General features: G+C 33.0%; 1 protein-coding gene across 1 annotated transcript; it reads left to right on the top strand.

Annotated features, from left to right (window-relative positions):
* The first annotated feature begins 19,466 nt into the window (after window positions 1-19,466).
* Window positions 19,467-21,580, top strand: LOC125861574 (uncharacterized). Its single transcript, XM_049541437.1, has 4 exons — window positions 19,467-19,790; window positions 19,905-20,109; window positions 20,188-20,355; window positions 21,423-21,580. The coding sequence occupies exons 1-4, from the start codon at window positions 19,467-19,469 to the stop codon at window positions 21,578-21,580; spliced, it is 855 nt and encodes a 284-aa protein (XP_049397394.1).
* The last annotated feature ends 6,048 nt before the right edge of the window (window positions 21,581-27,628 follow it).

Genomic DNA, 27,628 nt, shown 5'->3' with positions numbered 1-27,628 from the left:
AATTTATTGCAATCTTCACATAATTATTTTTCTAATGCTCAATTCTTGATCTAATTACTAACTCAAACTTATCATGTCATAATTATTTTTAACGTTTGATGCACTTATGCTTTTATTGATTGAATTGTGTTAGTTGGTAAATTTTCATAGTAATAAATGCTACTTTGCTTTTATGCTGAGGAATCATGGTGCCCAACTAAAATATGATATAAATTTGTATATTTACTTTTTTTCATATGCTTATTTTCTAATACTTCAATATTTGTTAAAACATAACGAAAATAGGTAAGGCTTGTAATTGATCGCTTTAGAAACTACAATAAGATATTATTAGAAGTAAAAGTTTGTTTAGGAATATAAGTGCGTGAAGCTGAGCGATGACTACAATGAAATGAGTACACATTTAAATATAGGATCAAACAACTTTGTTCGATCGAGGGATAAAGATAGATATGAGCTGACAACTTATATTTTCTAGTATTTTGTTTTGGGTGAGATATACACCGTAAGGAATTAATGTTATCTTTATCTTGTTCAAATATTTTTTTAAAATAGAAGAACAAAAAGTAAGTCACCTTACTTTGTTGATAACTTTTGTTTCTGCAAGAATTATTGAAACATACATTTAAAACAATAAAAAAGAGGAATATAACAATTTATCATTTGACATGATATTTTTAAATAATAATGATTTTGTTGTATTTAATAAACTATTCATAGCTAGTTGATTTTTCTTTATGTATAATTGATTTGTCAAATTTACTTGTTTAGAAATTATAACAAGTTGTATGTGTCATTTCTGGCATAAAATTTCATGTCTCAAACTTTTAAGTGTAAGTGTTATGACATAATAATGGAAAAAAAATAGTATGTATATTTCTTCTCACAAATTATGATCTTGAATTTACGGTTTGTTAGCCCTTCAAGACCATACTGAAAATGTCAATACAAGATTGAGCAGGGAAGTCATTTTGGCACGTATAAATCGCATCATGTATCAGTAATCAACAGAAAGATCTATAAATGACGATGATACATGTTCTATTTGTTTGGTAAGGACTTATTTTCATTTGATTCTCTCTTCATACTACTTAAACTATAGTCATGTATGTAAAATTATCTTACTCGAAAAATACTTTTTCCATTTAGCAAGATGACTACTCTGATGGGCAGATCATTGGAAGCGTGGACTGTCAGCACACCTTTCACTTTGATTGCATCAGTCTATGGCTCATGCAGAAGAATTCTTGTCCCCTATGCAAAAGGATTGCATTGGCAATTTAAGAACTCCAAGCTAGAATTGCATACATTAATATGTATGCAATTGTTTATGTTATGCACATTATGAGAAAGTAAAAACTTCCTTGTTGAATGATATGAAATATAGTGATCTAGCATGGTACATGATTTATATCAAGGTTTTATGTTATGTACCTGTTAATTTGATAGTGAACTTGTGAAATGTTAGTTCAAAATATTGTGGTCGACAAGTTTTTCAATCAGTTAGGGAGTCAATGTACTTTTACTTTCCGATGGAGGTGTGTAGTTTCTTATGGTAAGCTTTCCTCCACTTGTTGAGCTCCAAAGGGGCGGATCACTGTTTTAATTAAGGAAACTATGTTTTTATGGGAATATCCATTATTTTGGAGTTTTATGACTTAAAATGATGGATATTGGTTATCGTTGGTGCAATATACACCAACAGTTTTATGATTGTGGTGTACATATTGCTTCACTTTTGCACTGATAAATTTGAGGTATCATTCTGGATGGCCCGTTGACTCAGATACGGGTTTTGTTCTACTACATTGCATTTGTTGATGACTCTGAGGTATCATTCTAGGAAGATCAAGGTTTCTTTCGGATTTCTACCTTTATGCATTGATCATTTGCATTGCACTAGCCTATTTTGATCGACTTGTTTTTTGTTGTGACAGTCTTGTACTTAGAGTGTTTCTTGCTTGTTTAATTGTGTTTCATTCTCTCTCTTTTCAGTAGTTGATTGTCCTTCATTAGAACCTTTTAATTGCGATGTTAGAACTATCGTGCTTCTTCTTTATATATATAATCTCTCTGAGTTCGGTCTGTCTATGATACCTATTGAGTACCCTATATTTTGGAGTTTATACTACAGTTCTGCATCTTTTTTTCTGATGTAGCTCTTAGTACAAGACACCCTCAGTGAGCATTGGATCTCCTTTCGTCATTGCAGATTCATATTGTGGTGAGCTCTTGACTTTCGAAGACTTTTTGTTTTTCCTTCTTTTGTATTTAACTGCTAAACTTTGTAAGACGTTTAAATATAGCTTGAGATTTATTATGTTATTAATTTTCTTTATCATTATCAACATGAGTTGATGAACTTAAAGACATAAAACAAGAAAAAAATTGGTATAAGATAACTTGAGTAACAATATTTTTATAAGTGAATAGGTGTGTATAGTTTTGCACCATGAGCTTAATATATATGGAGAAACTTTGAAAATTTTGTTTAAATTCAGTTTTTCAAAATACAGATTATATCAATTGACAAAAAGGAAATAAAAAAGGAACTCATCTTTTAACCAGATCCAACTAAAAGTAGTGGACTTTTTAATGAAGACCAATGAATTAATGGTGGAAAGTTTCAGTTACAGAAAGGAGATAACAACAAAAAAATTAATGCAACAAATTCTTAATATTTTTCATGTGGTAGCAGTCATGTGAATAATGCACGCAAAATTCCAAAAATAGATAAAAACATACATGTTCTATAAATATATTAATACATGTCCTAGAGGGTGCCATGGGAATAGCTAATATCACAAGGAATGAAAAGAAGTCTTCGCCTATGATAATCAAAGTGTAATCTAAAAATTTCACTATTTTGTCCTCTACTAAAAGATTTTTAAATACGTCGTCATCCTAGTTCCAAATTTATTTATCATCTCAACTAAAATTGGTTGGTAGATAAAAAAATTAATATTTTAATTGTATCGATTGATGAAATTTTGTGTGCCTTAATTCTATCAATTTTTAAATTTCTTTACAAACTCCCCCGCCCCCCACGCCCTCACCTCACACATTTGTTCTCCTCAAGTGTATCATTTTATAAAAATCTGTCTTCCACCCAAATCAATTTTCTCTTCAGTTCTAATGGTTTGCGGATCTACTTGAGGAGTTCCTCCCTTTGCAACTCGTCATTTCATAAATCTTGTCATTCTGGTAAGTTATTCTTTCTTCTTTTTTTTTACTTGAATTTGATTGAATCCATGTTGACGGATTCTTTGTTGGTGGTGATTTTCTGCATTAGCTTTTATTTTAATTGAGATATAGATCTGGTAAGTTATTCTTTCTTCTTTTTTTTACTTGAATTTGATTAAATCCATGTTGACGGATTCTTTGTTGGTGGTGATTTTCTGCATTAGCTTTTATTTTAATTGAGATATAGATCGTTATTTTATTTTGAAAGTTACTCCAAACGGAATACGATTTACAAATTCGTTCTTTTGAAGATTTAGAGTGACTTTCAATCTTCATTCTCTTAAGTATAATTTTTTATATATTTTTTCTTCTCAATTTTATGATTAATGTTGTTTTATGGTTTTAAAGATATGTGTGACTTGAGTATTATGTATGGGATGAAAGTCACTTTTTCGCAACTCAAATGAAACCTTTTTTTGTTTATGTATATTCATGAACTCCCAAAAGGGGAGGATTACAATTTATGATGTGAAGTAAAGGCTATAGTTTGTTTGTTTCAGTTCAGTGGTTTAATTTAGTATTAACCTCTTGATAGTTATTTCAGTGTAGATGAAAGTGTTGCCTAAAATAATGTTTTCTAATTTATAAAATATGGTTCTTGCAACTTCCAATGGTCTCGTTTTAAACTTCACAAGTCGTGTTTGTCAATAAATTACATGGATATATATATATATATATATCCTTTTGTGTTTTCCATAGATTTTTCGGGGAATCAAGACATCTTTTATAGAGTTGAACGGATTTTAGTTAAGCTATTTTCAATATTCTTTGAAAAAGCATGCGATTGTATGTCTTTTTATTGGTTTTGCTTACTTCATTTTTGGTCTTTCCTTCAAGTGTTCATGAAGAGAAAGGAAAGAATCACTAGTAATCACTTCAAACATTTTTTTCATTATACCGGTGCATTAAATGTACATTACAGATATACCTAATTGAGCAATATATAGATTGATTTCATTGTATGTTGTGTTGAGATCACGGAGCACATGAAAGTTCTATTTTATATTCTTATTGAATTTTTCTCTTTTAAAAAGTCTTCTTATTTTTTTTGTCTTTCCTTCAAGTTAGTATGAACGAAACAAAAAAGGATAGTTGATTATTTAAAAATAATATTTCATTAAATTGATGTGTTTCATGTGAGCTGTGTAAAATATATAGATTGATATCATTATATTATTGTGATTTCAAGTTTAGGATACCTATTTTGTGCGTTAAATGTACATTACGGATATACCTAATTGAGCAATATACAGATTGATATCATTGTTTATTGTGTTGAAATCACGGAGCACATGAAAGTTGTATTTTTTATAGGGAAAAAGAACAAATATACCCCCGCACTATCGTAAATGGGATGTAGATATCCTCCGTCATAGTTTTGGGACATTGGTGCCCCTGTCGTCTTAAAACTAGAGCATATATGCCCTTCAATCTAACAGAAGACTAAATAGGGACACGTGGCACAATTTTATCCGTCCATCCGATATTTAATAAATGTCGGATCGGTGGATATATAAGATTATGACACGTGTATGTCCGTTAGTATAAAGGATATATATGCTCTAGTTTTTGGACGGCAAGGGCACCAATGTCCCAAAAGTATGACGGAGGGTATCTGCATACCATTTATGATAGTTCATGGGTATATTTGTCCTTTTTCCCTTTTTTATATTCTTATTGAACTTTTATTTTTATTTTTAAATAGTTGTCTGCTTATTTTTTTGTCTTTCCTTCAAGTTAGTATGAAAGAAACAAAAAAGTATAGTTGATTATTTGGAAAGAGTTTTCCATTATATTTATGTGTTTCATGTAAATTATGTACATAGGAAATTACAAATATATAATTGACATCATTATATCATTGTGATTTCAGGTTTAGGAAGCACTACAATAACTTTAAATCTGTAAACATTTAGAAGAAAAGAAAATCAACAACAATGCAGTGTCGTACTAGTACAACAAACACTTTGTTTCAAAATGAGGCCAGTTATGATTTTGGTCCTGTAAGAACTATGACTTTTGCTTCACATCGCTCTAGAATATTCTATATCAGATCGGAATCCCGCCTAATTGGTGTTTTGGCTAATGGAACAAACATATACTAAGTTTCCATTGTTCCAAGAAATCCTTTTTCCTTTTGGATTCCACAAGGAATGCTAACAATACAATTATTCCCAATTTTTCATTATCATTACCGCATATGTTATGAAACTACACCCCAATATTTGCGAAACTGAATCATGCTTTTGATCGTATGACATTATATTGCCACTGCGTCTTACCAATTTTCCCATGGTAAATTTTATTTTCGCATTCTCTTTATTTTCTTTTTTAATTATAAATTTATTTCAATCTTCACATAATTAGTTTTCTCATGCTCAATACTTGATCTAATTACTAACTTAAACTTATCCTGTCATAAGAATATTTTTAATATAGTGATCTAGATTGGGACTTGATTTATATCAAGGTTTTATGTTATGTACCTGTTAACTTGACAGTGAACTTGTGAAATGTTAGTTCAAAATATTGTGGTCGACATGTTTTCCAATCTGTTAGGGAGTCAATGTACCTTTTGTAACACCCCGGAAATGTTTTTGAGCTAAGACTCGATTCATCCTTCATTGTGAGTAGGATTTTACCGAGGAAATTAATATATCTTGAGTGTTAAGGTCACTAGATGTAGCACCTTGAGTTCCAAGAAGAACTAAAGAGAGTTCATTCAAATCATTCCTAAGTTCCTTTAAGTTTTGTGCCAACTTCAAACAATTATAACTCTCAATACAGGATAAATTAGGTGTCCCATGCGATTGAAAATGAAAGTTCTTTGAATTATCTTTCCAACACCACCGAGTTTGCTAAATTTCGAGTTCGGATGAGTGAGATATGCCCTTTTGAAATCAGGTTGTCCAGTTAAGAAAAGTTACCCGAGAATAGTAAGGAGTATTTTGGTCTTTTCGTTACCCAATCAGATTTAATTCGTTTTTAGTAAGGTTTTAGAGGTCTATTCCTATTAGGTTCAGTTTTAAAATCCTAATATACGCTTAGGATTTTCGTTGAGAGTTCAAGAAGAGCAAAGAGGAGAGGATCAAAGCGTTCGTCAAGGTTCTTGAGTTTTGCTATGGATTTCGACATGGGTTTGATCCCTAAGAGGTATGTAAGGTTTCATAGTGTTGGGTTTGTTTACCCACACGCCAATCATGTTATTTTCAGCGAAATTTCATTCTTGAAGTCGAAAGGTTAGAGTTCTTGATGAGTTCTTGAGAAGTGTTCTTGAAGTTCATCCCAACTCTTGTTGTGTTAAGGTTTTGATGATTTCTTGAGATAAAAGTGAGTGTTTTGAGGGATGTATTGAGTAGATTAGGGTTTACTTATGTTACGTAATCGAATCCAAGTGATTGGGGAAGAAACCGTTCGATTCTAGGCTAGTTAGGGTGAGAAGACAAGCAAAGAAATTCGTTGGGTTTTCTGGGTTAGGGCCTGGCGCGTCGCACCAGCCAGTGCGCTCCAAATTATGTTCTGTAGTTTAGCGGCTGGCACCCCACGCCACTCAGTGACCCAGGGTCGCCTGCCCCGTCCAGTTTGCAATCGGTTGCTCCGTTTGAGTTCTTTTAAAGTGTACCTTCACTCCCTTTTGATTCTAAACACTCTAAACTACTTCTAAACGCCTAGAAATCATTCCTAACATGATCATAACCTTGAATTCATAATTCATAATTCATAATTCATAATTCAAGGTAGAGTTCAGAGTTACGTTTTGAGAATTCTTCCGAACAATTTGAGAAAAGTCCTTTTGAGTCATTTTGAGGAGTCTTCTACAACTTCTAGTAACTTGTTTCAAGACTCGAGCAAGTGAGTATGAGAATGAGGAGAATATATTCATGAGTCTACTTTATCATCACGAGTTCCTTTATATCATGAACCATAACTCTTGAATTCATAATTCACATTCAAGAGAGAGTTAAGAGTAGAGTTCAAGAAAATTTTTGAGTTAAATTGTGAATCCTTTGAGATCAACTATCAATTTGAACTATGTTTTGAGAAAGTAAGTATGACAATGGGAAGTGTTGTATACATGAGTTCCACGTTGTTATGTAGACCCTCAAGTCGAGTCGTTCATGCCCATAAATTCTATAAATTCCACATGAACTCCATATGTTAAGTATCTTTGAGAGGAGTAGTATCTTCAAGTTCTAAATCTTGAGGATTGAGTTCATAACTCTTTTGATATTATATTATTTATCACGAAACTACTACATGTTACCCATGAAGTCATTGAGTTGAGTTGTTCGTGCCCATAATTCCGCATGAACCCTATGAGTCGAGCAGTCTAAAAATGAGTAGTATCATTGAGTCTTGATTTCTTAAACTGAGTTTTGAGAAAGTAAAGATGAGTTTTGAGAAAAGAGTTTTCTAAAACATGATTAGTATGACAATCGAGTATGCCATCAATGTATGAGCAGTATGGTATCTAGATAAACCATCAATGTTTATGTTGTATGACTTCCCAAAGCCTCAATGATCATATTCTGATATGATTTTGAAATGTTTTTGAGGAAGAGCAGAATTGAGTTCAGTTTCTTTAAAATGATATATGGGAATTAAGTATTCCCTAGAGTAAATGTTTTCACATTTAAGATGAGAGGATTTCCAAAAGTGTTTTGAGCAGTTTGAGTACCATCTCTTTTAAGAGAAAGATTTTTGAGTAATAATCTCAAACCACATAAAAAGTTATGTTTTTAAACATATGAGCTAGTAGTTTGAGGAGTAGTATTGAGTACCAATATGGGGGAGAGTTCAGATAACTCACAGTCCCCATAAACTATGTAACCAACGTGAGTAGAAAGGGTCATACTTTTTAGATGATTCCTTAATGATTTTTAGCATAGACTAGTGGGTCCACTTAGTGAGTAGGTCTTATACCCTGGCAAAGTATGTGACAGTTCTGGCAGCGCGGACGAGATGATGTATCATCACGTAGCTCATAATGATGGTTGTCGATTAGAGAAACTCCCACATAGATATTTGTATTCTTATATATACAGAGTTTAATTGTATTTTCATATACAAACAGAGTTTATATTGTATCATTGCATACAAACTGAGTATATTGTATTCTTAAAACATTGAGTTGCTTTCTACTGTTTTAAAACCCTTCCATATATTGCATCTTTTATTGTTGCTTTATATTGAGTAGAGTATCCAGAGTTGAGTATCCAGAATTTGAGTACCAAGAGTTGAGTGTCTTATTATTCAGTTGAGCATTATTTCAGTGAGTTGAATATTTTATCTTTGAGTTGAGTATCTTATTCCTGAGTTGAGTGAGTTGAGAAGAGGTAAGTATGTTTCCTTTTTATCAAGTTCAAGCTTAGGTTATACTTTAGAATTCCCCTTACATGCTCGTACATTCCACGTACTTAGACATTTGACATGCATCGTTTCATGATGCATTTACAGGTATTCAGGGTCATCAACAGGCGCTTCGTTGATACCACATGCAGTTCGAGTTAGCTATAGTGCACCTCCTTGCTTTCGGAGGGTTCCACTTGTACTTTCAGTTATATCAGTTGTTAGGATGTCGTGGGTCTTGTCTCGACTTCCATCTTTGTCAATTAGAGGCTTCATAGATAGACAATAGAGTTTGAGAAATCTGTTTCATTTATTTTGTTAAATGCTTTAAAGTCTTAAGTTGCCTATTTTGTGGCGAGTTGAATATATTATTTTTATTCAGAGTTTTTCATTTGAGTTAAAACTTTGTATTTGAGTTTCATGAATTTTATTCAGTTTTTAAGATTTTGCATGCTTAAGTTTGTCTTTCTCTTCTAGTCAATCTGGATGAGGGTTCGCTTGGGACCAACAATGGTTCTTGAGTGCCGGCCACGTCCAGGGTGTAGACTCCGGTCATGACAAACTTGGTATCAGAGCCTAGAGTTTCAAGTGTCCTAGGGTGTCTATGAAGCCGTGTCAAGTAGGATCTTATTTATGGTTGTGAGGGCCCCACTTCTATAAATGAGGGACTACAGACATTTAAGAAAAGTTTCCCTTCTTTCATACTATTAATCGTGCAATAGAGCTATGTTATACAGATTTATTCATACTCATGCGTTTCTCAGATTTATTCGACTACCCGTTATACTAGAACTGGTTTGAAAAGAAAAGTCAGTCTTTATCGATGAGTTGCTCTTAGCAAGAGTCTTGAGAAAGTCATGAGACTGCAGAGGGACTTGAGAGTAGCTCATGAGTTAGTTAAGTGTTGAGTTCAATAAAATTCACTCATATTTATATGAATCGTGCGTTCAGGCTAAAAGCGAGTTGTACTCTCTTCTCTAAGTCTTGTTTCAACCGAGATCTTTATAAGAAAGTATGTTTAGAGATTGGGTAGTATTTTCACCCAAAAAGGGTAGCATGAATTACGAGATCATGACCAGTAGTTAAGGCTGGGCATAATATGGTTAAAACTGAAAAATCAACCGAACTGATTTTTTTTAAATTTTGGTTTCGGTTTTTCGATTATTTCGATCGGTTTCGGTTTCGATTTTCAATATTTCAGTTTTTCGGTTCGATTTTCTATTTTTAGCTTAACAAATTCAGTTAACCAAAATTATTTGTATATATTCTTTACCCCCTTAAATCTTAATTAAAATTCAGCCCATGCCCAGCCCAGCCGGCCCAATCATAACTGATAGCCCATAACCTTAACATCAAATTCCAATCACAATTCAGCCCATGCCCAGCCTAAATTCCAATCAACTAGGTAAATTATCCGTGTTTCGCACGAGATTGAACTATTTTACTAAGCTTACATATGGTCATTCTGTAATATTAATATTTTTTATACATACACTACATTGTCAAGAACTTTTTATCTTAAGGTAAAGCATTCTTCTGAAATCTGAAAGTGCAATATTTTTTAAATTCTTGTTTTTGTTATACAAAAATTATGAGTCATAGAGAGATTTTAAGTATAAGAAAAAAGTCTAAGAAAATCTCCGTGGAAATAGTTGTTCAGAAGTAATGAAATTTTCTAAATTCCAAGAAGTTATAAAGAACAACATCAGACATTAAAGAAGAGACCAAAAATCCTTGAACAACAACACTCCCAAGTAAAGTGGAACATCACGTCCATACAAAAACATAATTAACTAAATTCAAATGAAGGACCTTAGACTCCTTTCTTATGAATTTCCATCAATCTCTTTTTTACTATAGTATGTTGTATTATGCATATGCTAATAATGACCATAAAATTGTGAGTATCATAAATGTTTTTTCTCATTGTCTCAGAATAATCATTACTATTGCAAGGATTGAGAAGTGAAGAAATACGGGAAAAGCTTTTACTTGGTGAGTCTTGGCAGGAACTGATAATAAACCAAGTTTTTTTTATGAGTTTTTTTTTCGAGCCTTTGTATCTATGTTTTCCTTCATTATCTGCTGGAATAAATTCAGTAATTTTCTTCAATAGAGACGATAATATGTATACCTCAATCCATACAAAACGTTTGTACCTAAGAAAAAACAATCAAAATAATATACTAATTGTGGCAAGCAAGAGAGCAATCTGTTTGGTTCTTTTAACAAACATCATCATTGGTTCCATATTAGTGATCACATATTTATTGTTGTATGCTATCAAATATAACACAATCCACAAGCAATTTTCCCAAAAAGTATATGAAGAAACCTGTAAAAAGGGACAAAAGAGAAGATAAATTTTCAATCATCCTCACTGGAATTTTTAACAGAGTTAAAAAAAAGTTACAAAAATAGCAAAAAGAAATTGCAAGGGATACATGAATCACTATGACTTACGGTAAAGATTAAGCTTCATAAAATAGAAAGCTTTGAGAAATGGAACACACTTCATAAGAAGCTTAATAAATGTATATGTATTTGACTGTCTTATTGAAAAAAACCTACAAATAATAGTGGCAGAAATAAAAGATTTGTGTACTAAAGAACCAAATGTAATGAATTCAACCATTTCAAAACCATTATGAGTTGTGGGCGGAAAGGTGCAAGAGTAGTAATGTCACATTGTAATTAAAATCAATTTTCATAGTTTATATGAAGAAACCTGTAGAAAGGGACAAAAGAGAAGATCAATTTTCAATCATCATTGCTGAAATTTTTTAACAGTGGTAAAAGAAAGTCACCAAGATAGAAAAAAGGAATTGCCATTGTTACATGAATCACTATGACTTATAGTAAAGATTAAACTCAATGAAATTGGAGGGAGAAAACTTTGAAGAATGAAGCAAACTTCATAAGAAGCTTAATTAATGAATTTGAATTTGACTACCCTATAGCGGAAAAACAAAACCTACAAATAATAGTGACAGGAAATCCCTCTATTTATAGACAACAAATGGTAGTGTGAACAAATTTTTATTATGCCTTGTCGAAAGGTCACAACTCATTGGAAAAGTTACAACTCTTCGGAAAGGTCACAACGTTTCATAAAGGTTGCAATTCTTCATAAAAGTCCCTACTTTTCATACAAGTTACAACTTTTCAGAAAAGTCGTAACTTTTGATAAAAGTCACTACTTTTCATTAAAGTCACAACTATTCATGAAAGGGGAAGGCTAGTTTTGTAAATAAATAAATTAAAAGGGAATTCTTGTTTGTGGTGCCGCCACGTAAGCGGGCCTAGGGTTCTCTTTATATATATATATATATATATATATATATATATATATATATGATATTCAAAAATCCCTAAACTGATTTCCCTAACATCAGTCATCTCTCATCTCTCAACATATGTCGCAAGTCACAACTCTCATCTCTCAACTCTTGTCACTCGTAAGTCGTAGACTCGTAGTCATTAGTCGTCTCTCATCTCTCGTTAGTCAACTCTCGTCTCAGTTACGACTTGCATCATAGGCTTTCATCCCTCATCTCTCAGTCTCATCTCATCTTATCGTTCGTTGCTCCTGGCTCCTCGATCTTGATAGTCTTTTTATTCTTATTCTCAACTAGTTTGTTATTGTTGTTGCCTGCTGGACAAGAATTATTTGTTTCGTTTGGATATTTTAGTCAATGATATGGTAAGTTTCAAGTAAAAGGCTTGTGACTTGTGACTTGTGACGTGCTTATAAAAAAGGGTGTCCACTGTCCTGCACTTGTTGATTTATGACTCTTGAATATGGCATCCTCTGGGAGCTCATTGCATTTAGAAGCCTGGGTGCTGACTGCTGATTGTTGTATTAGCAAGATGAGTTATAGTCTATAGATCTTAATTTAAGTATTTGACTATGCTCAAGGAGAAGCCTCTGTTTTGACCCTCATAAGTCATAACCACATTATCCATGTCATTAAAAAAGGTTATCTTGCTCTCCAATTTGTTTAACTGCCAAGAAACAAACTGAATGGTTGAAAGTTGAGACTTGGTGAAATAGATTAAGGCTAAGAAAGTCAAATTTTGATTAGTTTATAATCAAGCCAACAGAAAATTATCCAGATGCCACAGCCCACAGGCCGCGTTAATTAAATTTGGTTAAACCGAAATAAACCGCACCGAAATTGTAATAACCGAATCAAACCGAATTTATTTCAGTTTGGTTTGGTTTCATATTTTGCCAAACCGAAAACCAAAAAACCTAACTGAAATTTACAAACTGAACTAAACCGACCGAACGCCCAGCCCTAACAGTAGTAGTGAAAGAGCCCAGAGTTAGAGGAAAGTATGCAGATATTTAGTAATCTAAGTAAGGGAGATGATGTTTCGACAAGCTATGTTACTATAGTCATGCGCCTAGTAAGTTATTGATGAGGAGTTTTCTCTTATGGGTAGACTAAGAAGTGATGAGTTATGAAGATCTCATGATAGGAAGTAGAGTGTGTCGTATCTAGAGAGGAGTTTGAGATAAAGTGTCATTGTGTAGGTAATGACCAAGTGTAAGTGTTGAATATAAAAGCAAAACTATTCATACAGTGATAGATCTAAGCTTAGCTTATGATTTGTTTGAGAAAGTTATGATGTTCAGGAGGTTATAGAACTAATCAAGTAATGGGGTATAGCATAGTAGGCAAGCAATCGTATTGATATTCCAGTTTAGTAATGAACATTAAGCTTGAATTTGAGATGAGTGTCATGATCCAAAGAATGGAAACATGAGGGTGATGATCTTATTCTTGAGATTTGATCTGGTAGACTTGACATAGAGTAGGTGAGGAATTGGGATGTTGGCTGCAATAAATATGAGTAGTAACAGTGAGAGATCATAACCTTTTGATAAGGGAAGTGAAGTGTGGCTAAGTCATAACAGTAACAAGAGCATTAAGAGGTGTACCAAGAGGTTATGTAATCAGAAGAGGTTAAGAGAAACATCATAGAAAGAGGTCTTAGTACCTTCTTATAGAGAGTTTGGTAGTCATGATATGAGCTTCTCCCGAGTGTTAGAGTAAAAGAAGATGTAGACCGTTTAGGGATGTGGAATAGGTCCGTGGCTTTCAAGTGTTATCTTTAGACCTAAGGGGGAGATGACGAGATGAAAAATCAAGTCATGTGTTGAGAATAAGGTAGTAGTTAGTTCAAAATAGTATGGGAGATATCTTTTCAGAGGTCTTTTATTAGTGAAGTGATGTTAAAATGAGAAGGTTAATGATCTTACCGTGATGATGATGGTGTGATAATTCCATCTAAGGTTATAAAAGAGGAGGATGAGGTTTTACTATAAAAAACAGTTAAATGAGAGCCCTTAGTTGTTTCTGAAGGAGTTGGTTAGTAGGAGTACATGGAGTTGTTAGAGTACTAAGCTTGACTGTGGTGTTGTTAAACATTAGGTGGTTCTTGATATGAGCCGAATGTGGTGGTAAAGAGTAATAGTCTTGGGATGAGATTACCTATAGAGAGGTATACAACCCAATCCTAAGAACTTGGTATAAGCTTGAATATAGTGAGAGCATGACATTAGAATCAGACCTTGGTAAGAGTAACCCCATTCCATACCTAATACAGTCGTCATTCGAGGACGAATGATCCCAAGCGGGAGATATTATAACACCCTAGAATTTTTTTGAGCTAAGACTCGATTCATCCTTCGTTGTGAGTAGGATTTTACCGAGGAAATTAAAATTTGTTGAGTGTTAAGGTCACTAGATATAGAACCTTGACTTCCAAGAAGAACTAAAGATAGTTCATTTAAGTCATTCTTAAGTTCCTTTAAGTTTTGGATAAACTTCAAACGATCATAACTCTCAGTACAAGATGAGTAAAGTGTGCCATAAGATGGAAAATGGAAGGACTTTGAATTATCTTTCCAATGCCACCGAGTTTGCTAAATTTTGAGTTTGGATGAGTGAGATATGCCCTTTTGAAGTCAGGCTATCCAGTTAAGGAAAGATACCCGAAAATAGTAAGAGGTATTTTGGTCTTTTCCTTACCCAATCAGATTTAATTCATTTTTAGTAAGTTTTTAGGGGTCTAATCCTATTAGGTTCAGTTTTATAATCCTAATAAACGCCTAGGGTTTTAGTTGAGAGTTCAAGAAGAGAAAAGAGGAGAAAAGAGGAGAGGATCAAAGCGTTCGTCGAGGTTCTTGAGTTTTGCTGCGGATTTTTGCCATGGGTTTGATCTCTAAGAGGTAAGTAAGCTTCCATAGTGTTGGGTTTGTTCACCCACACGTCAATCATGTTATTTTCAGCGAAATTTCATTCTTGAAGTTGAAAGGTTTGAGTTCTTGATGAGTTCTTGATGAGTTCTTGATGAGTTCTTGAGAAGTGTTCTTGAAGTTCATCCTAACTCTTGTTGTGTTGGGGTTTTGATGATTTCTTGTGATGAAAGTGAGTGTTTTGAGGGTTGTATTGAGTAGATTAGGGTGTACTTATGTTAAGTGATCGAATCCAAGTGATTGGGGAAGAAACTGTTCAATTCTAGTCGAGAGGGTGAGAAAACGAGCAAAGAAATTCATCGGGTTTTCTTGGTTGGAGCCTGGCGTATCGCGCCAGCTAGTGAATTTAGGGGCCGGCGCCCCACGTCACTGAGTTCTCCAGGGTCGCCTGCCCAGTCCAGTTTGCAATCTATTGCTCCGTTTGAGTTCTTTTAAAGTGTACCTTCACTCCCTTTTGATTTTGAACTACTTCTAAACACCTAGAAATCATTCCTAACATGATCATAACCTTGAATTCATAATTCAAATTCAAGGTAGAGTTAAGAGTTATGTTTTGAGAGTTCTTCCAAACATTTTGAGAAAAGTCCTTTTGAGGAGTCATCTACAACTTCTAGTAACTTGTTTCAAGACTCGAGCAAGTGAGTATGAGAATGAGGAGAATGTATTCGTGAGTCTACTTTATCATCACGAGATCCTTCATATCATGAACTATAGTTCTTTAAATCATAATTCACATTCAAAGAGAGAGTTGAGAGTAGAGTTCAAGAAAGCTTTTGAGTTAAATTGTGAATCATTTGAGATCAACTATCGATTTGAACTATGTTTTGAGAAAGTAAGTATGACAATGGTAAGTGTTGTATACATGAGTTCCATGTGTTATGTAGACCCTCGAGTCGAATCGTTCATGCCTATAAATTCCGCATGAACTCCATAATTTGAGTATCTTTGAGATGAGTAGTATCTTCATGTTCTAAGTCTTGAATATTGAGTTCATAACTCTTTTGAGATTATATTCTTTATCACGAGACTACTATATGTTACCCATGAAGTCCTTGAGTTGAGTTGTTCATGCCCATAATTTCGCATGAACTCTATTAGTCGAGCAGTCTTGAGATGAGTAGTATCATTGAGTTTTTAGTTCTTAAACTGAGTTTTGAGAGAGTAAAGATTTGTTTTGACAAAAGATTTTTCTAAAACATGATTAGTATGACAATCGAGTATGTCATCAATGTATGAGCAGTATGGTATCTAGATATACCATCAATGTTTATGTTGTATGACTTCCTAAAGCATCAATGATCATATTATGATATGATTTTGAAATGTTTTTGAGAAAGAGCAGAGTTGAGTTCATTTTCTGTAAAATGATATATGTGATCTAAGTATTCACAAGAATAAATGTTTTCACATTTAAGATGAGAGGAAACTGATATTTCCGAAAGTGTTTTGAGTTGTTTGAGTACTATCTCTTTTAAGAGAAAGATTTTTGAGTAATAATCTAAACCACAGAAAAAGATATGTTTTTAAACATATGAGATATTTTGGGAATAGTATTGAGCACTGATATGGGGGAGAATTTAGATAACTCAGAGCCCCCATAAACAATCTAGCCAACGTGGGTAGAAAGGGTCATACTTTTTAGATTATTCCTTAATTCTTTTTAGCATAGCCTAGTGGATCCACTTAGTGTGTAGGTCTTATACCCTGGAAAAGTATATGACAGTTCTGGCAATGTGGGTGAGACGAAGTATCATCACATAGCTCTTAGTGATGGTTGTCGGTTAGAGAAACTCCCACAGAGATATTTGTATTTTTATATACACAGAGTTTAATTGTATTTTCATATACAAATAGAGTTTATATTGTATCCTTGCATACAAACTGAGTATATTGTATTCTTTAATACATTGAGTTGATTTCTACTGTTTTAAAAGCCTTCCATATATTGCATCTCTTATTGTTGCTTTATATTGAGTTGAGTATGCAGAGTTGAGTATCCAGAGTAGTGTATCCAGTGTTAGAGTACCAAGAGTCGAGTGTATTATTATTAAGTTGAGCCTTATTTCAGTGAGTTGAATATTTTATCTTTGAGTTTAGTATCTTATTCCTGAGTTGAGTTAATTGAGAAGAGGTAAGTTTGCTTCCTTTTTGTCAAGTTCAAGCTTATGTTATGCTTTAGAATTCCCCTTACATGCTCGTACATTCCACGTACTGAGCCATTTGGCCTGCATCGTTTCTTTATGCAGATACATGTATTCAAAGTCATCAACAGGTGCTTCGTTTATACCAAATGTAGTTCGAGTTAGCTAAGGTGAGCCTCTTTGCTTTTTGAGGGTTCCACTTGTACTTTCAGTTATATCAGTTGTTAGGATGTCGTGAGTCTTGTCCCGACTTCCATATTTGTCAGTTAGAGGCTTCATAGATAGACAATAGAGTTTAAAAAGTCTGTTTCATTTATTTTATTAAATATTTTAAAGTCTTAAGTTGCCTATTTTGTAGCGAGTTGAATATACTATTTTTATTAAGATTTTTTCATTTGAGTTAAAGATTTGTATTTGAGTTTCATGAATTTTATTCAGTTTTTAAGATTTTCTATGCTTAAGTTAGTCTTCCGCTTGTAGTCAACCAGGATGAGGGTTTGCTTGGGGACCAACAATGGTTGTTGAGTGCCGGCCACGTCCAAGGTGTAGAGTCGGGTCGTGACACCTTTACTTTCTGGTGGAGGTGTGTAGTTTCTTATGCTATGTTTTTCTCCACCTGTTGAGCACTGAAGGGGCGGACCACTGTTTTAATTAAGGGAACTATGTTTGTATGGGAATATACATTATTTTGGAATTTTTATGACTTAAAATGACAGATATTGGTTTTATGATTGTGGTGTATATAGTGGTTCTCTTTTGCACTAATAATTTGGACAGCCCGTTGACTCAGATACGGGTTATGTTCCACTACATTGCATTTGTTGATGAGTCTAAGGTATCATTCTATGAAGATCAAGGTTTCTTTCGGGTTTCTACCTTTATGCATTGATTATTTGCATTGCACTAGCCTATTTTGATCGACTTGATATTTGTTGTGACAGTCTTGTACTTGAGTGCTTCTTGCTTGTTTAATTGTGTTTCATTCTCTCTATTTTCAGTAGTTGATTGTCCCTAATTAGAACCTTTTAATTGCAATGTTAGAACTATCGTGCCTCTTCTTTATATATATAATCTTTCTGAGTTCGGTCTGTCTATGATACCTATTGAGTACCCAATATTTTGGTGCTCATACTACACTTCTGCATCTTTTTTCTAATGTAGCTCTTAGTACAAGACACCCTCAGTGAGCATTGGATCTCCTTTCGTCATTGCAGATTCATATTGTGGTAAGCTCTTGGCCTCCGGAGGCTTTTTGTTTTTCCTTCTTTTGTATTTGTCTAAATTTTTGTGTTTTTATTAGATAGACTTGTGTAGATAGCCTTTATTTACTTAGATGTTCCTGTACCGACTAAACCAGGTCCAGGGATTTAGTTCTATTTAGTTTGTCTTTCATGGTCACATTCGAGCCTATTTTGTATATTACAATATACATTTTTATGGTAACAACGGTTTGTGAGGTGCTTAGAACACTTATTAATTTTTTGTTCGTTGATTATTATGATTATGAGTTGACATCATGTTTTAAACAGTTTTCCCTTTTCTTTATATTGCACTTGTTTTAAACTGCTTTATACGAAAATGAGTTCAGTTAAGTATTCATGAGTTGAGAATATCCAAGGTAAGTGTTTCTTTCAGAATCTTTTCAAATCTATGTTGTATTTAGAATTCCAACTCGCATACTCATACATTCAATGTACTGATTCCAGTTGGCCTGCATCGTCTTATGATGCAGACGCAGGTAACCAAGATCAGCATCCAGCGCACCGTTGATCCAGTAAGTAGTTCAGAGTTAGCTGGTGAGCCTCATTGCATTCCGGAGGACTCCTTTTCATTGTTTTCAATTTTATTTTCAGTTGTTAGGATGATCGGGGGTCTTGTACCGACATACATCTCACTTATTAGAGGCTTCATAGATAGACAGTTAGCAGTCAGTTGTCTTTACATTGTTATTTATTATGTACTAAGACTTGAGTTTCTATTTTGGCTAAGCTGAATGTTTTATCTTTAAAAATGTTCTAAGTTATCTTTTAAACAGTTGAGTAAGTGCATTTTAATCCTTGTATTAATGCTTTAAGTCTTCCATTGAGTAAGTAAGTCAGGCCAAGGGTTCGCTTGGAGCTAGCAATGGTTCTCGAGTGTCGGCCACTTCCAGGTTGTAGGCTTGGGGCGTGACAAGTGGTATTGCTCATAAACCTAGCATGCAAACTTATTATTATTCCCGACCTACTCCTCAAGATGTGTTTATAGAGGAACGCAACTGGAATCAGACTAATACCTCTTATAGTGGGTCTGAACTTTATGAATGGAATCTTGATGGGCTAACTGATAGGCAACTAACTATTCTTGTTCATAGAATGCTTATGTATGCAACTATCTGTAAAAATGTTAAAAACACAGATAGAAATATTTGCAAAATGATTATTGCAGGTTTTACTGGCCAACTCAAAGATTGGTGAGATAATTATATGAGCCTTGACCAAAAAGCTGTTGTGATTAATGCTACTTCTAGTGGTGAAGGTGTTGATAACTTGGGCATGGCTCTAGTTGAAAATAGAGACGACTATGTTTATACCTTAGTCTTAACCATTTTGAAACATTTTAATGGTAGATGTACCAACCAGTATGAGACTGTTCGTACTCTGTTAAATGGTCTACGTTGTAGAACCTTGGGAGAATTCAGATGGTATAAAGATAGTTATATGTGTAGGGTGATGGAATTACCCGAAAACAATTATGAGCATTGGAAAGCTAAGTTTATAGATGGCCTTCCCCCTTTATTTGCCGAAAGAGTAAGAAAAACCCTGAGAAATAATATTGGTGAAATTCCTTATAGGGATTACACTTATGGTAAGCTGATAGGAGTCTGCACTCAAGAATAGCTAAACTTGTGTAATGAATTGAAGTTATCTAGACAGCTTAAGATGGATAAGCTTAGAGAAAGATCTCAGCTGGGAGATTTTTGTACCCAGTTCGGTTTACCAGATACTTCTGCTAATAGTAAGAAGAAGAAACATAGAGATTCTAGAGACTCCAATCCTGACAAACCTTATAGGAAGAAGAAGTCTAGATACAGATCTAAGGAAGAACGCGACGCTAGAAAGGCTTTGCGTAAGTCTAATAAGAATAGGTCCAAGAGGGAGCTCGACAAGATCAAGTGCTATTAATGTCAAAATTTCGTACATATAGCACCTAACTGCAAGCTTGAAAAGATGAAAACCTTAGAACTTGAGGAAGAAGTTCATGAAAAGGTGTATAGTTTCTTATACACTTCTGGTTCTGACGATGATTATGCTTCTTATTCAAGTTTTGAAGAAGAGTTTGATTTGATTGATTTATCCGATAGTAATCAGCATGGTAATACTTGCAATGCTTGTCATGGTGATATTTGCTCTTGTGAAACTGATGAATTTTATAAATTACAATCACAGTTTGAAGATTTTAATATCAATACTATTACATGTGATAATGTGATAGAACTTTTAAAAGTAGTTTCTGATAATGATCTTTGTGAAAAAATTATTCATCTAGCGGCTAGTAATAATGCTAGTTCAAGTTTTTCAAAAAATACAGAAAAACAAAAGAATGATTTTGAATTTGCATATTCTGCACCATATTTTTTGTTTGAAATTAATAACAGACTTCATAAACAAACTATTCACACAAGAGATTCTTCGTTTGATAATTTGAAAAATGAGATTAAATCTCTTAAACAAAATCAAATGATTTGTGATCATCGTCTTACTGAGATTGAAGCTGTTAATAACAAGGGTAAAAACATTGTTGAAGAAAATACTCTTGTAAAACCTTTTAATCTTGATCCTAAACAAGGCATGTTTTTAGGAATGATGCAAATTGTTACTACTCATAAATGGTATGTTAAATGCACCATATTGATTAATAATAGTTTTTCTATAATGGATATTGCTATGATTAATAGTGGAGCCGATGTTAGTTGTATTCAAAAAGGTCTTGTACCTACTAAGTATTTTGAAAAATAAACTCATATGGTTAAATCTGCTTCTGGACACACTTTAGATATAAAGTATAAATTGCTTAATACTCGCATTTGCCAAAATAAAGTTTGCATTCCGCATTTCTTTTTCTTGGTGAAAACTCAGTTATACCCTCTAATTATTCTTGGAACCCCTTTCATAAATGTCATTTATCCTTTTACTAGCATAAATGCTAAAGGTTTTTCTGCTACTTATGAAGACAGTGATATTAGTTATATTTTTATCACTGACCCAATTTCCTGTAATAGTAAATGTTTTGATTAATATGAAACAAAAGCATGTTGATTCTTTGCAGGAGGAATTGTTTAGTATTAATATATTTGATACTTTGAAATCTACTAAAGTACAAGAAAAAATTAAATTGATTTCTGAACAAATTGCTATTGATATTTGTGATGATCATCCCAGTGCCTTTTGGAATCGAAAAAAAGCATATTCTTACTCTTTCATATGAAGTTGATTTCTCTGAGAATGATATTCCTACTAAATCTTGTCCTTATCAGATGAACACCGAGTTGGTAGAATTCTGCAGAAAGGAAATTGATAATTTTTACAAAAGGATTTGATAAAACCTTCAAAATCTTCTTGGTCTTGTATTGCATTTTATGTTAACAATGTTGTTGAAAGGGAACGAGGTGTCCCCAGGTTGGTTATCAATTATAAACCTTTAAACAAGTATTTAAAATGGATTAGGTATCCTATTTCGAACAAAAGAGATTTGTTATCCAAATTATATGATGCCAATATATTTTTCAAAACGAATGGCATGATATTTCATTCATATTGTCCAAAAGGGACATTAAAAGTTGTTCTATAAGAATGCTCTTTAAATAGTTGGATTTTCTAATATCTTGATTTTAAATCAAATTTTGAAAATATATAGGCATCATATAATCTAGATAACAAATCTCTTTTGTTCGGAATAGGATACATAATCCATTTTAAATACTTGTTTAAACGTTTATAATTGATACCCAACCTAGGGACACCATGTTCCCTTTCAACAGCATTGTTAGCATAAAATGCAGTACAAGACCAAAGAGATTTTGAAGGTTTTATCAAACCCTTTTGTAACAAATTATCAATTTTCTTTTTGTAGAATTCTACCAATTCGGTGTTCGTCTGACAAGGACGAGATTTGATAGGAATATCATTTCAGAGAAATCATCTTCATATGGAAGAGTAACAATATGTTTTTTTCAATTCCAAAAAGCATTGGGATGATCAGCACAAATATCAATAGCAATTTGTTCAGAAATCAATTTAATTTTTCTTGTATTTTAGTAGATTTCAAAGTATCAAATATATTAATACTAAACAATTTCAGTTGCAAAGAATCAACATGCTTTTGTTTCATATTAATCAAAACATTAATATCACGAGAAATTAGGTCAGTGATAAAAGTATAACTAATATTTTTGTCTTCATCAGTAGCAGAAAAACATTTAGCATTTATGCTAGTAAAAGGATAAATGGCATTTATGAAAGGGTTTCCAAGAATAATTGGAGGGTACTGACTCCGGTGTTAAGTCCACTAAGTCGAAATGCAACTATTGCAAATAAGCAGAACATACATAGAGATAAGCATGTCTATGTTCCAGTTTGACTAGGTTCAAACCTAAAGGAGATAGGTATCTAGACTGGCTTACCCGAGTGGACAACTCGAGCAAGGGAGGGGTAACGTATCGGTAGCAGCGCTATTCCAACTTCATTGTTGGTCCTTCCCCGCCTAACATGTGTGACTAAAATCCTTCACTGGCTGTCAAGACACTGCAACTTTGTCTCAATAGAAAGTAAGATGCATAACTGCATTCATGTGACTGTGTGTGAAGTGTTACTAGAGTCGTAGAGTAAGAGAAGACAATGTAATATAATTCAACAATATAAAAGCGGCACATTAGGCTCTCATACACAATACATCCAAATAATAATTATAATAATAATAAAATCAAGTAGAAATTAATATAATAAAGCTCGAATTCTGGTTATTCCCCAGCAGAGTCACCAGAGATGTCATACCTCTTTTTCGCACGGCGAAAAGAAGGGGTTTTCCTATTTAAGTGACGGTATTGATTAGTGAATATTTTTATCTTTCAGAGTCACCACTTGGAATTGAGTTATGGTGTTCGAAGTCACATTTTCTTTTTAATCCCTAATCAAAAGGAAATGACTCTTTATTTGGTCTGCGAAAACGAAAGTTCGGGTAAGGAATTCTATTGATCGAGGAGAAGGTATTAGGCATGCATCTCTCGAATCTCATGATTTTAGCACGATCACTTTTATTAACTCATACTTGACTTATATTATTATTATTATTTGGAGAAATTGTGTTATAGACCATGATTTGCTTATATTTTTTATTGTTGAATTTTACTAGTCATTAAACTAGGTGCATAACTGCATTCTTGATTTTTACATACAATTACTTATAAGCATAACGGCTTTCTCTTAATCGTGTCACCTTAATATTTTTAGTATAAAATTTTTAATTTATATTAACTCAAAATTAATATGATTATGACCATTTTGCCAAGGTGTATCACTGCATCCAAATTTAATATTTTTTAAAGTATCTCAAAAAGATATGAAACCACATTTTTTACTGAAACCTTATTGTTATTTATTGGTCTTTTGTAAATAAAAAAAAAAGATTTATACTTAAATTTATATTTATTAGTCAAAGATGCAGTAATCAATTTAAAAGCTATAAGTTTTAGGTTTACACCAAAGATAATCTATGACTGTCACAACAGAACTGCATTACTTTCTAAGTAGCATTTTTAATCAAAAGTTGAAGGCTCAACTTTAAATAAGACAAATATTATAGCATATTCTCTCAATCATAAAGAAATTCATATATTGAATTACGTGAATAACTTAATTATGACACCATTAAATATAAACACCAATTAACACGAAAATAAAATACGATTTAACATCTATTCGTATTAAATATGCAACACCCATTTATTTCCCTCAATAAATTATTCATTCATTGGAGTCAGACTTTCAGTAAAAAAAAAATTAAAGTTAACATATGTCTAAGAAAATAATGCATATACCATTAATCATATAAAAATGTTTATAACAAAATATTATTGAATAACTTATTGTTTAGGCGAAATGGTCTGATGGACACTTATACTTGTATGAATTTATATTCTAAGCCCTTTTATTTAACCGTTTGTCAACTGAACCCCTAAACCCATTGAAATTTGGTATTTTGAATCTCTTTTCTGACTTGTCATCCTATGTGGCATTTTTATTCAAAGTGCGTGTGATACACGTATTTTAAGCACGTGAGGCCTTCGAAAAAGACAAGAAATGACAATTTTTTACCTAATCAAGAGTCATCTTCTTCTTTATTTATGCATTCACCATTGTTGAACAAAAAGAAGCTTTTTTTTTTTGCTTTTCTACTCTTCAAATCATTCTGTCAATTTTTCCCCCATTTCGTTTTGGTTGTTGCGTGCTGTCTTTCATCTTCTTCAAAGAGCACATCATTTCTTATGCAAATTTATTCTTTATCACTTTACGAAAGGGTCTTCACAAATACAAATTCCTCATATTGTTTCACAAAAAATGAATGAACTTATCGATCTTACTCTTCAACAAGTACCAGCGTATCCTCCAACCTATTCAACATCGCCAGAGCCGAACACTATCAATCATTCCAATTTTTGTAAATCTTCACATGACAGAACATATCCCTCATCTCAACCTAACAATATGTACTTGTATCATCGTTAATGTTTTGGAAGGGGTGCAGTGGGTGTTTTAGGGTTTTGGAGAAAATGTCCTAGTGATTTGGGGTCCTCAAGAATAGGCCATGGTTATATACTGGTTTTTCCAAATTTAATATGGCGTAGTCTTCATCTTTGAGTGGTAGCTCCACCACCACACTGCGGTTGTGACAAATATCTTACCGGTGCCGCATTTTACTGGTGAGAGCGTTGGAATGAGAGAAGAGAAAAGAGAGAAATTGGGAAAAAAATTGGAAGAAAGAGAAAATGATTTCTCAAATAAAATTTAGGGAGTTTAATTTAATTTTACCATTTTATTTCCTATGTGGCAATTAAAAATGACGTGAAATTTGAGGCGTGGTGGTTGTATTACACGCACCATTGACCTTATGAAAAAGGGGTTTGAAATACCAAGTTTCAATGGGTTTAGGGGTTCAGTTGACAAATTGTTAAGTAAAAGGGCCCATAATACAAACACATACAAGTATAAGGGCTCATTAGACCACTTCGCCTATTGTTTATCATAAACACAACGTTCTCTTTTTTTTTATCATTGTCAAAATTATTCCAAATCCCTAGAAAAAAAAAGTATTTACAACCCAAGATGCGTCATTCCAATTTCTATTAACAAATTATAATCATAATCACGAAAAGAAATAAAAAATAATTATAATAACATAAAATAATGTCTAAAAAAATAAGTACATAAAATAATGTCTAAATAAATAAGTGAATTCAAAATTATATAAAAATAAAGAAATCAACACATTATTTTAACCTGAGATTAAATATAAATAACCATATAATAACAATAACAATCACTACTTCATCTTGATTGATTAATGACTCAATAAACTAATTTATATAAACATAAAATAACAATAAAAATAATAATAAAAGAAACGAACCTTCAAAGGTATGCAAACTAGCAGCTGTAAATAAAAATCTCAATCCCAACTTCCTGCTCAATTGAATTATTATTATTTTTACTCTTGCTCTGACGTTTTTCCCTCTGCCTCTGTTTTTCTTCTTCTACTGTACATTATTTTTATAATCTTTTTGGTTTGAGTCTGGCGCTAATTAAAAGGAACGTAAGAAAGTGGGGAATATAATTTAGTTGAAGATTTTAAGGCAATTTGGCTGAGAGTTTTGAGGAGCAGAAAAATAGAAAAGAAAATAAATAAAAATATTTTTTTTAAACATGTGGAGGGGGGAGTATAATCTAATTGATGATTTTAAGGGTATATGGTTGAGATTTTTTAGGAGCAGAAAAATAGAAAAGAAAAAAAAATAAGAAAAAAAAACAACAACAAATGTGGGGGTGGGAAAATTTACGTAAAACATAAAAGGGAAAATAAATGGGAAGAGGATTTTTAGGAGGAATAAGTTATGGGAGTTTGAAGGTAATTAGGATTAAGGGTGAAGTAATTTGAATTTTTTAGGACTCTTTTTTTTCTTCTTTTTCATAACATATACTTTTAATCTTTAGACTAGCTAAAAGTTGAAATATTAATTAAAATAATAATAACTAATAAATACATTAAATGCACAAACTTATTTTATTAAAAATGTAAATGTAAAGAAAGCATATAATTTGTTATAATTTTCGCATCTTTTTATTCATTTATTTGAGATATATACCTACTAAATTAATAATATTTATGTATTAAAATTGTATAAAATTTTAAGTTCGGTCAAAAATTACGTGTCTACACATTGCATTGTTAGGATGGGTTATTAGTTCCTCTCTTAAGCTTTTAGAACCAGTTTAAATCTCATTCGAGGACGAATGGTCCCAAGGGGGAGATATTGTAACACCCTATATTCGAAAAAGGGAATAAACCATATTTTGAAAAACTACAGGTGCCAGCCACGAGGGCCACCCACAGCCTGTGGATGAGACCACGGATCGTAGGTGCGGTCTGTGGATAGCACTGCCTGAGGGAAGTTCTAAGGCCCAGGACCACGGCCAGACCTACAGACCGTAGGTCAGACCACAATCCGTGGTTCGATGGCCAAAAGTTGAGTCCTAGATGACAAACAACGATTCAGCAGGACAAACCATAGGTCAGACCACGATCCGTTGACTGGGTCCGTCGGTCACTGCTGACAGTTATTTTAAAGAGCAGTTGGGTCTTTTCCTAATTAATTAGTTCTTAAGCTATGTCATTTTGTCTACGTTTAGGACCCCTATTATAAACCTTTTTAACCCCAAATTCACCCCATTTACTTCATTCTTCCAATTTCACAAAAGAATCCCAAATCCTCTCCAAATATTCTCTCTCTAGAACTTGAAGAAGAAGAAGGAATCACATAGGGTTTCAAGCTAATGGTTCAATTCCTCCATTGAAGGCTAGCATTTGGAGTCAAGGTATGATAGTTTACATTCATGGATTCCTTTCATTCATGGAGTTCCCAAATTCCTCTATTTCAAATGGTAGAATTCCCCAATTTAGTTAGGGTTTTCCTCAATTAGCATGGGTTCCTTTCATTATTGTTTTGAGATAATTGTTAAAAACACACCTAAATTATACCCTTTTTTTTAGTTTCATACCTAAACTATTGAGAGTGCGAGCTTCATACCTAAACTATCACTTTTTAGTTTGAGAAACACACTTCTCTCTTTTATACCACTCTCATCATTGTGTGTGCAATACACTCTCTCTTTTATTTTAAAAAAATTGTCACATCCTACTCCACATGGACAAAACATTCAACCTTCACAAAATTAAATAAATTATTAGTATTAGTTAAAATTAAAAATTAAAAAATTATTATCCAAAAAAATAATATTTCTTCTATAAAATAAAATGTACAATATTTGTCTTACCCCACTCCATCACTTCCTCTCACCGTCCCCCCCCCCCCCCC

This window comes from Solanum stenotomum, chromosome 4 (genome assembly GCF_019186545.1).
Source record: "Solanum stenotomum isolate F172 chromosome 4, ASM1918654v1, whole genome shotgun sequence".
Classification (NCBI taxonomy): Eukaryota; Viridiplantae; Streptophyta; class Magnoliopsida; order Solanales; family Solanaceae; genus Solanum; species Solanum stenotomum.
This window is presented reverse-complemented; position numbering and strand designations above follow the sequence as displayed.

Coding starts and splice junctions, on each gene's coding strand:
- LOC125861574 (XM_049541437.1), top strand. CDS start 19,467: ATGAGCCTTGACCAAAAAGCTGTTGTGATTAATGCTACTTCTAGTGGT. Junction 19,791..19,904: donor CCCCTTTATTTGCCGAAAGA/GTAAGAAAAACC, acceptor AATGAATTGAAG/TTATCTAGACAGCTTAAGAT. Junction 20,110..20,187: donor CGACGCTAGAAAGGCTTTGC/GTAAGTCTAATA, acceptor TCGTACATATAG/CACCTAACTGCAAGCTTGAA.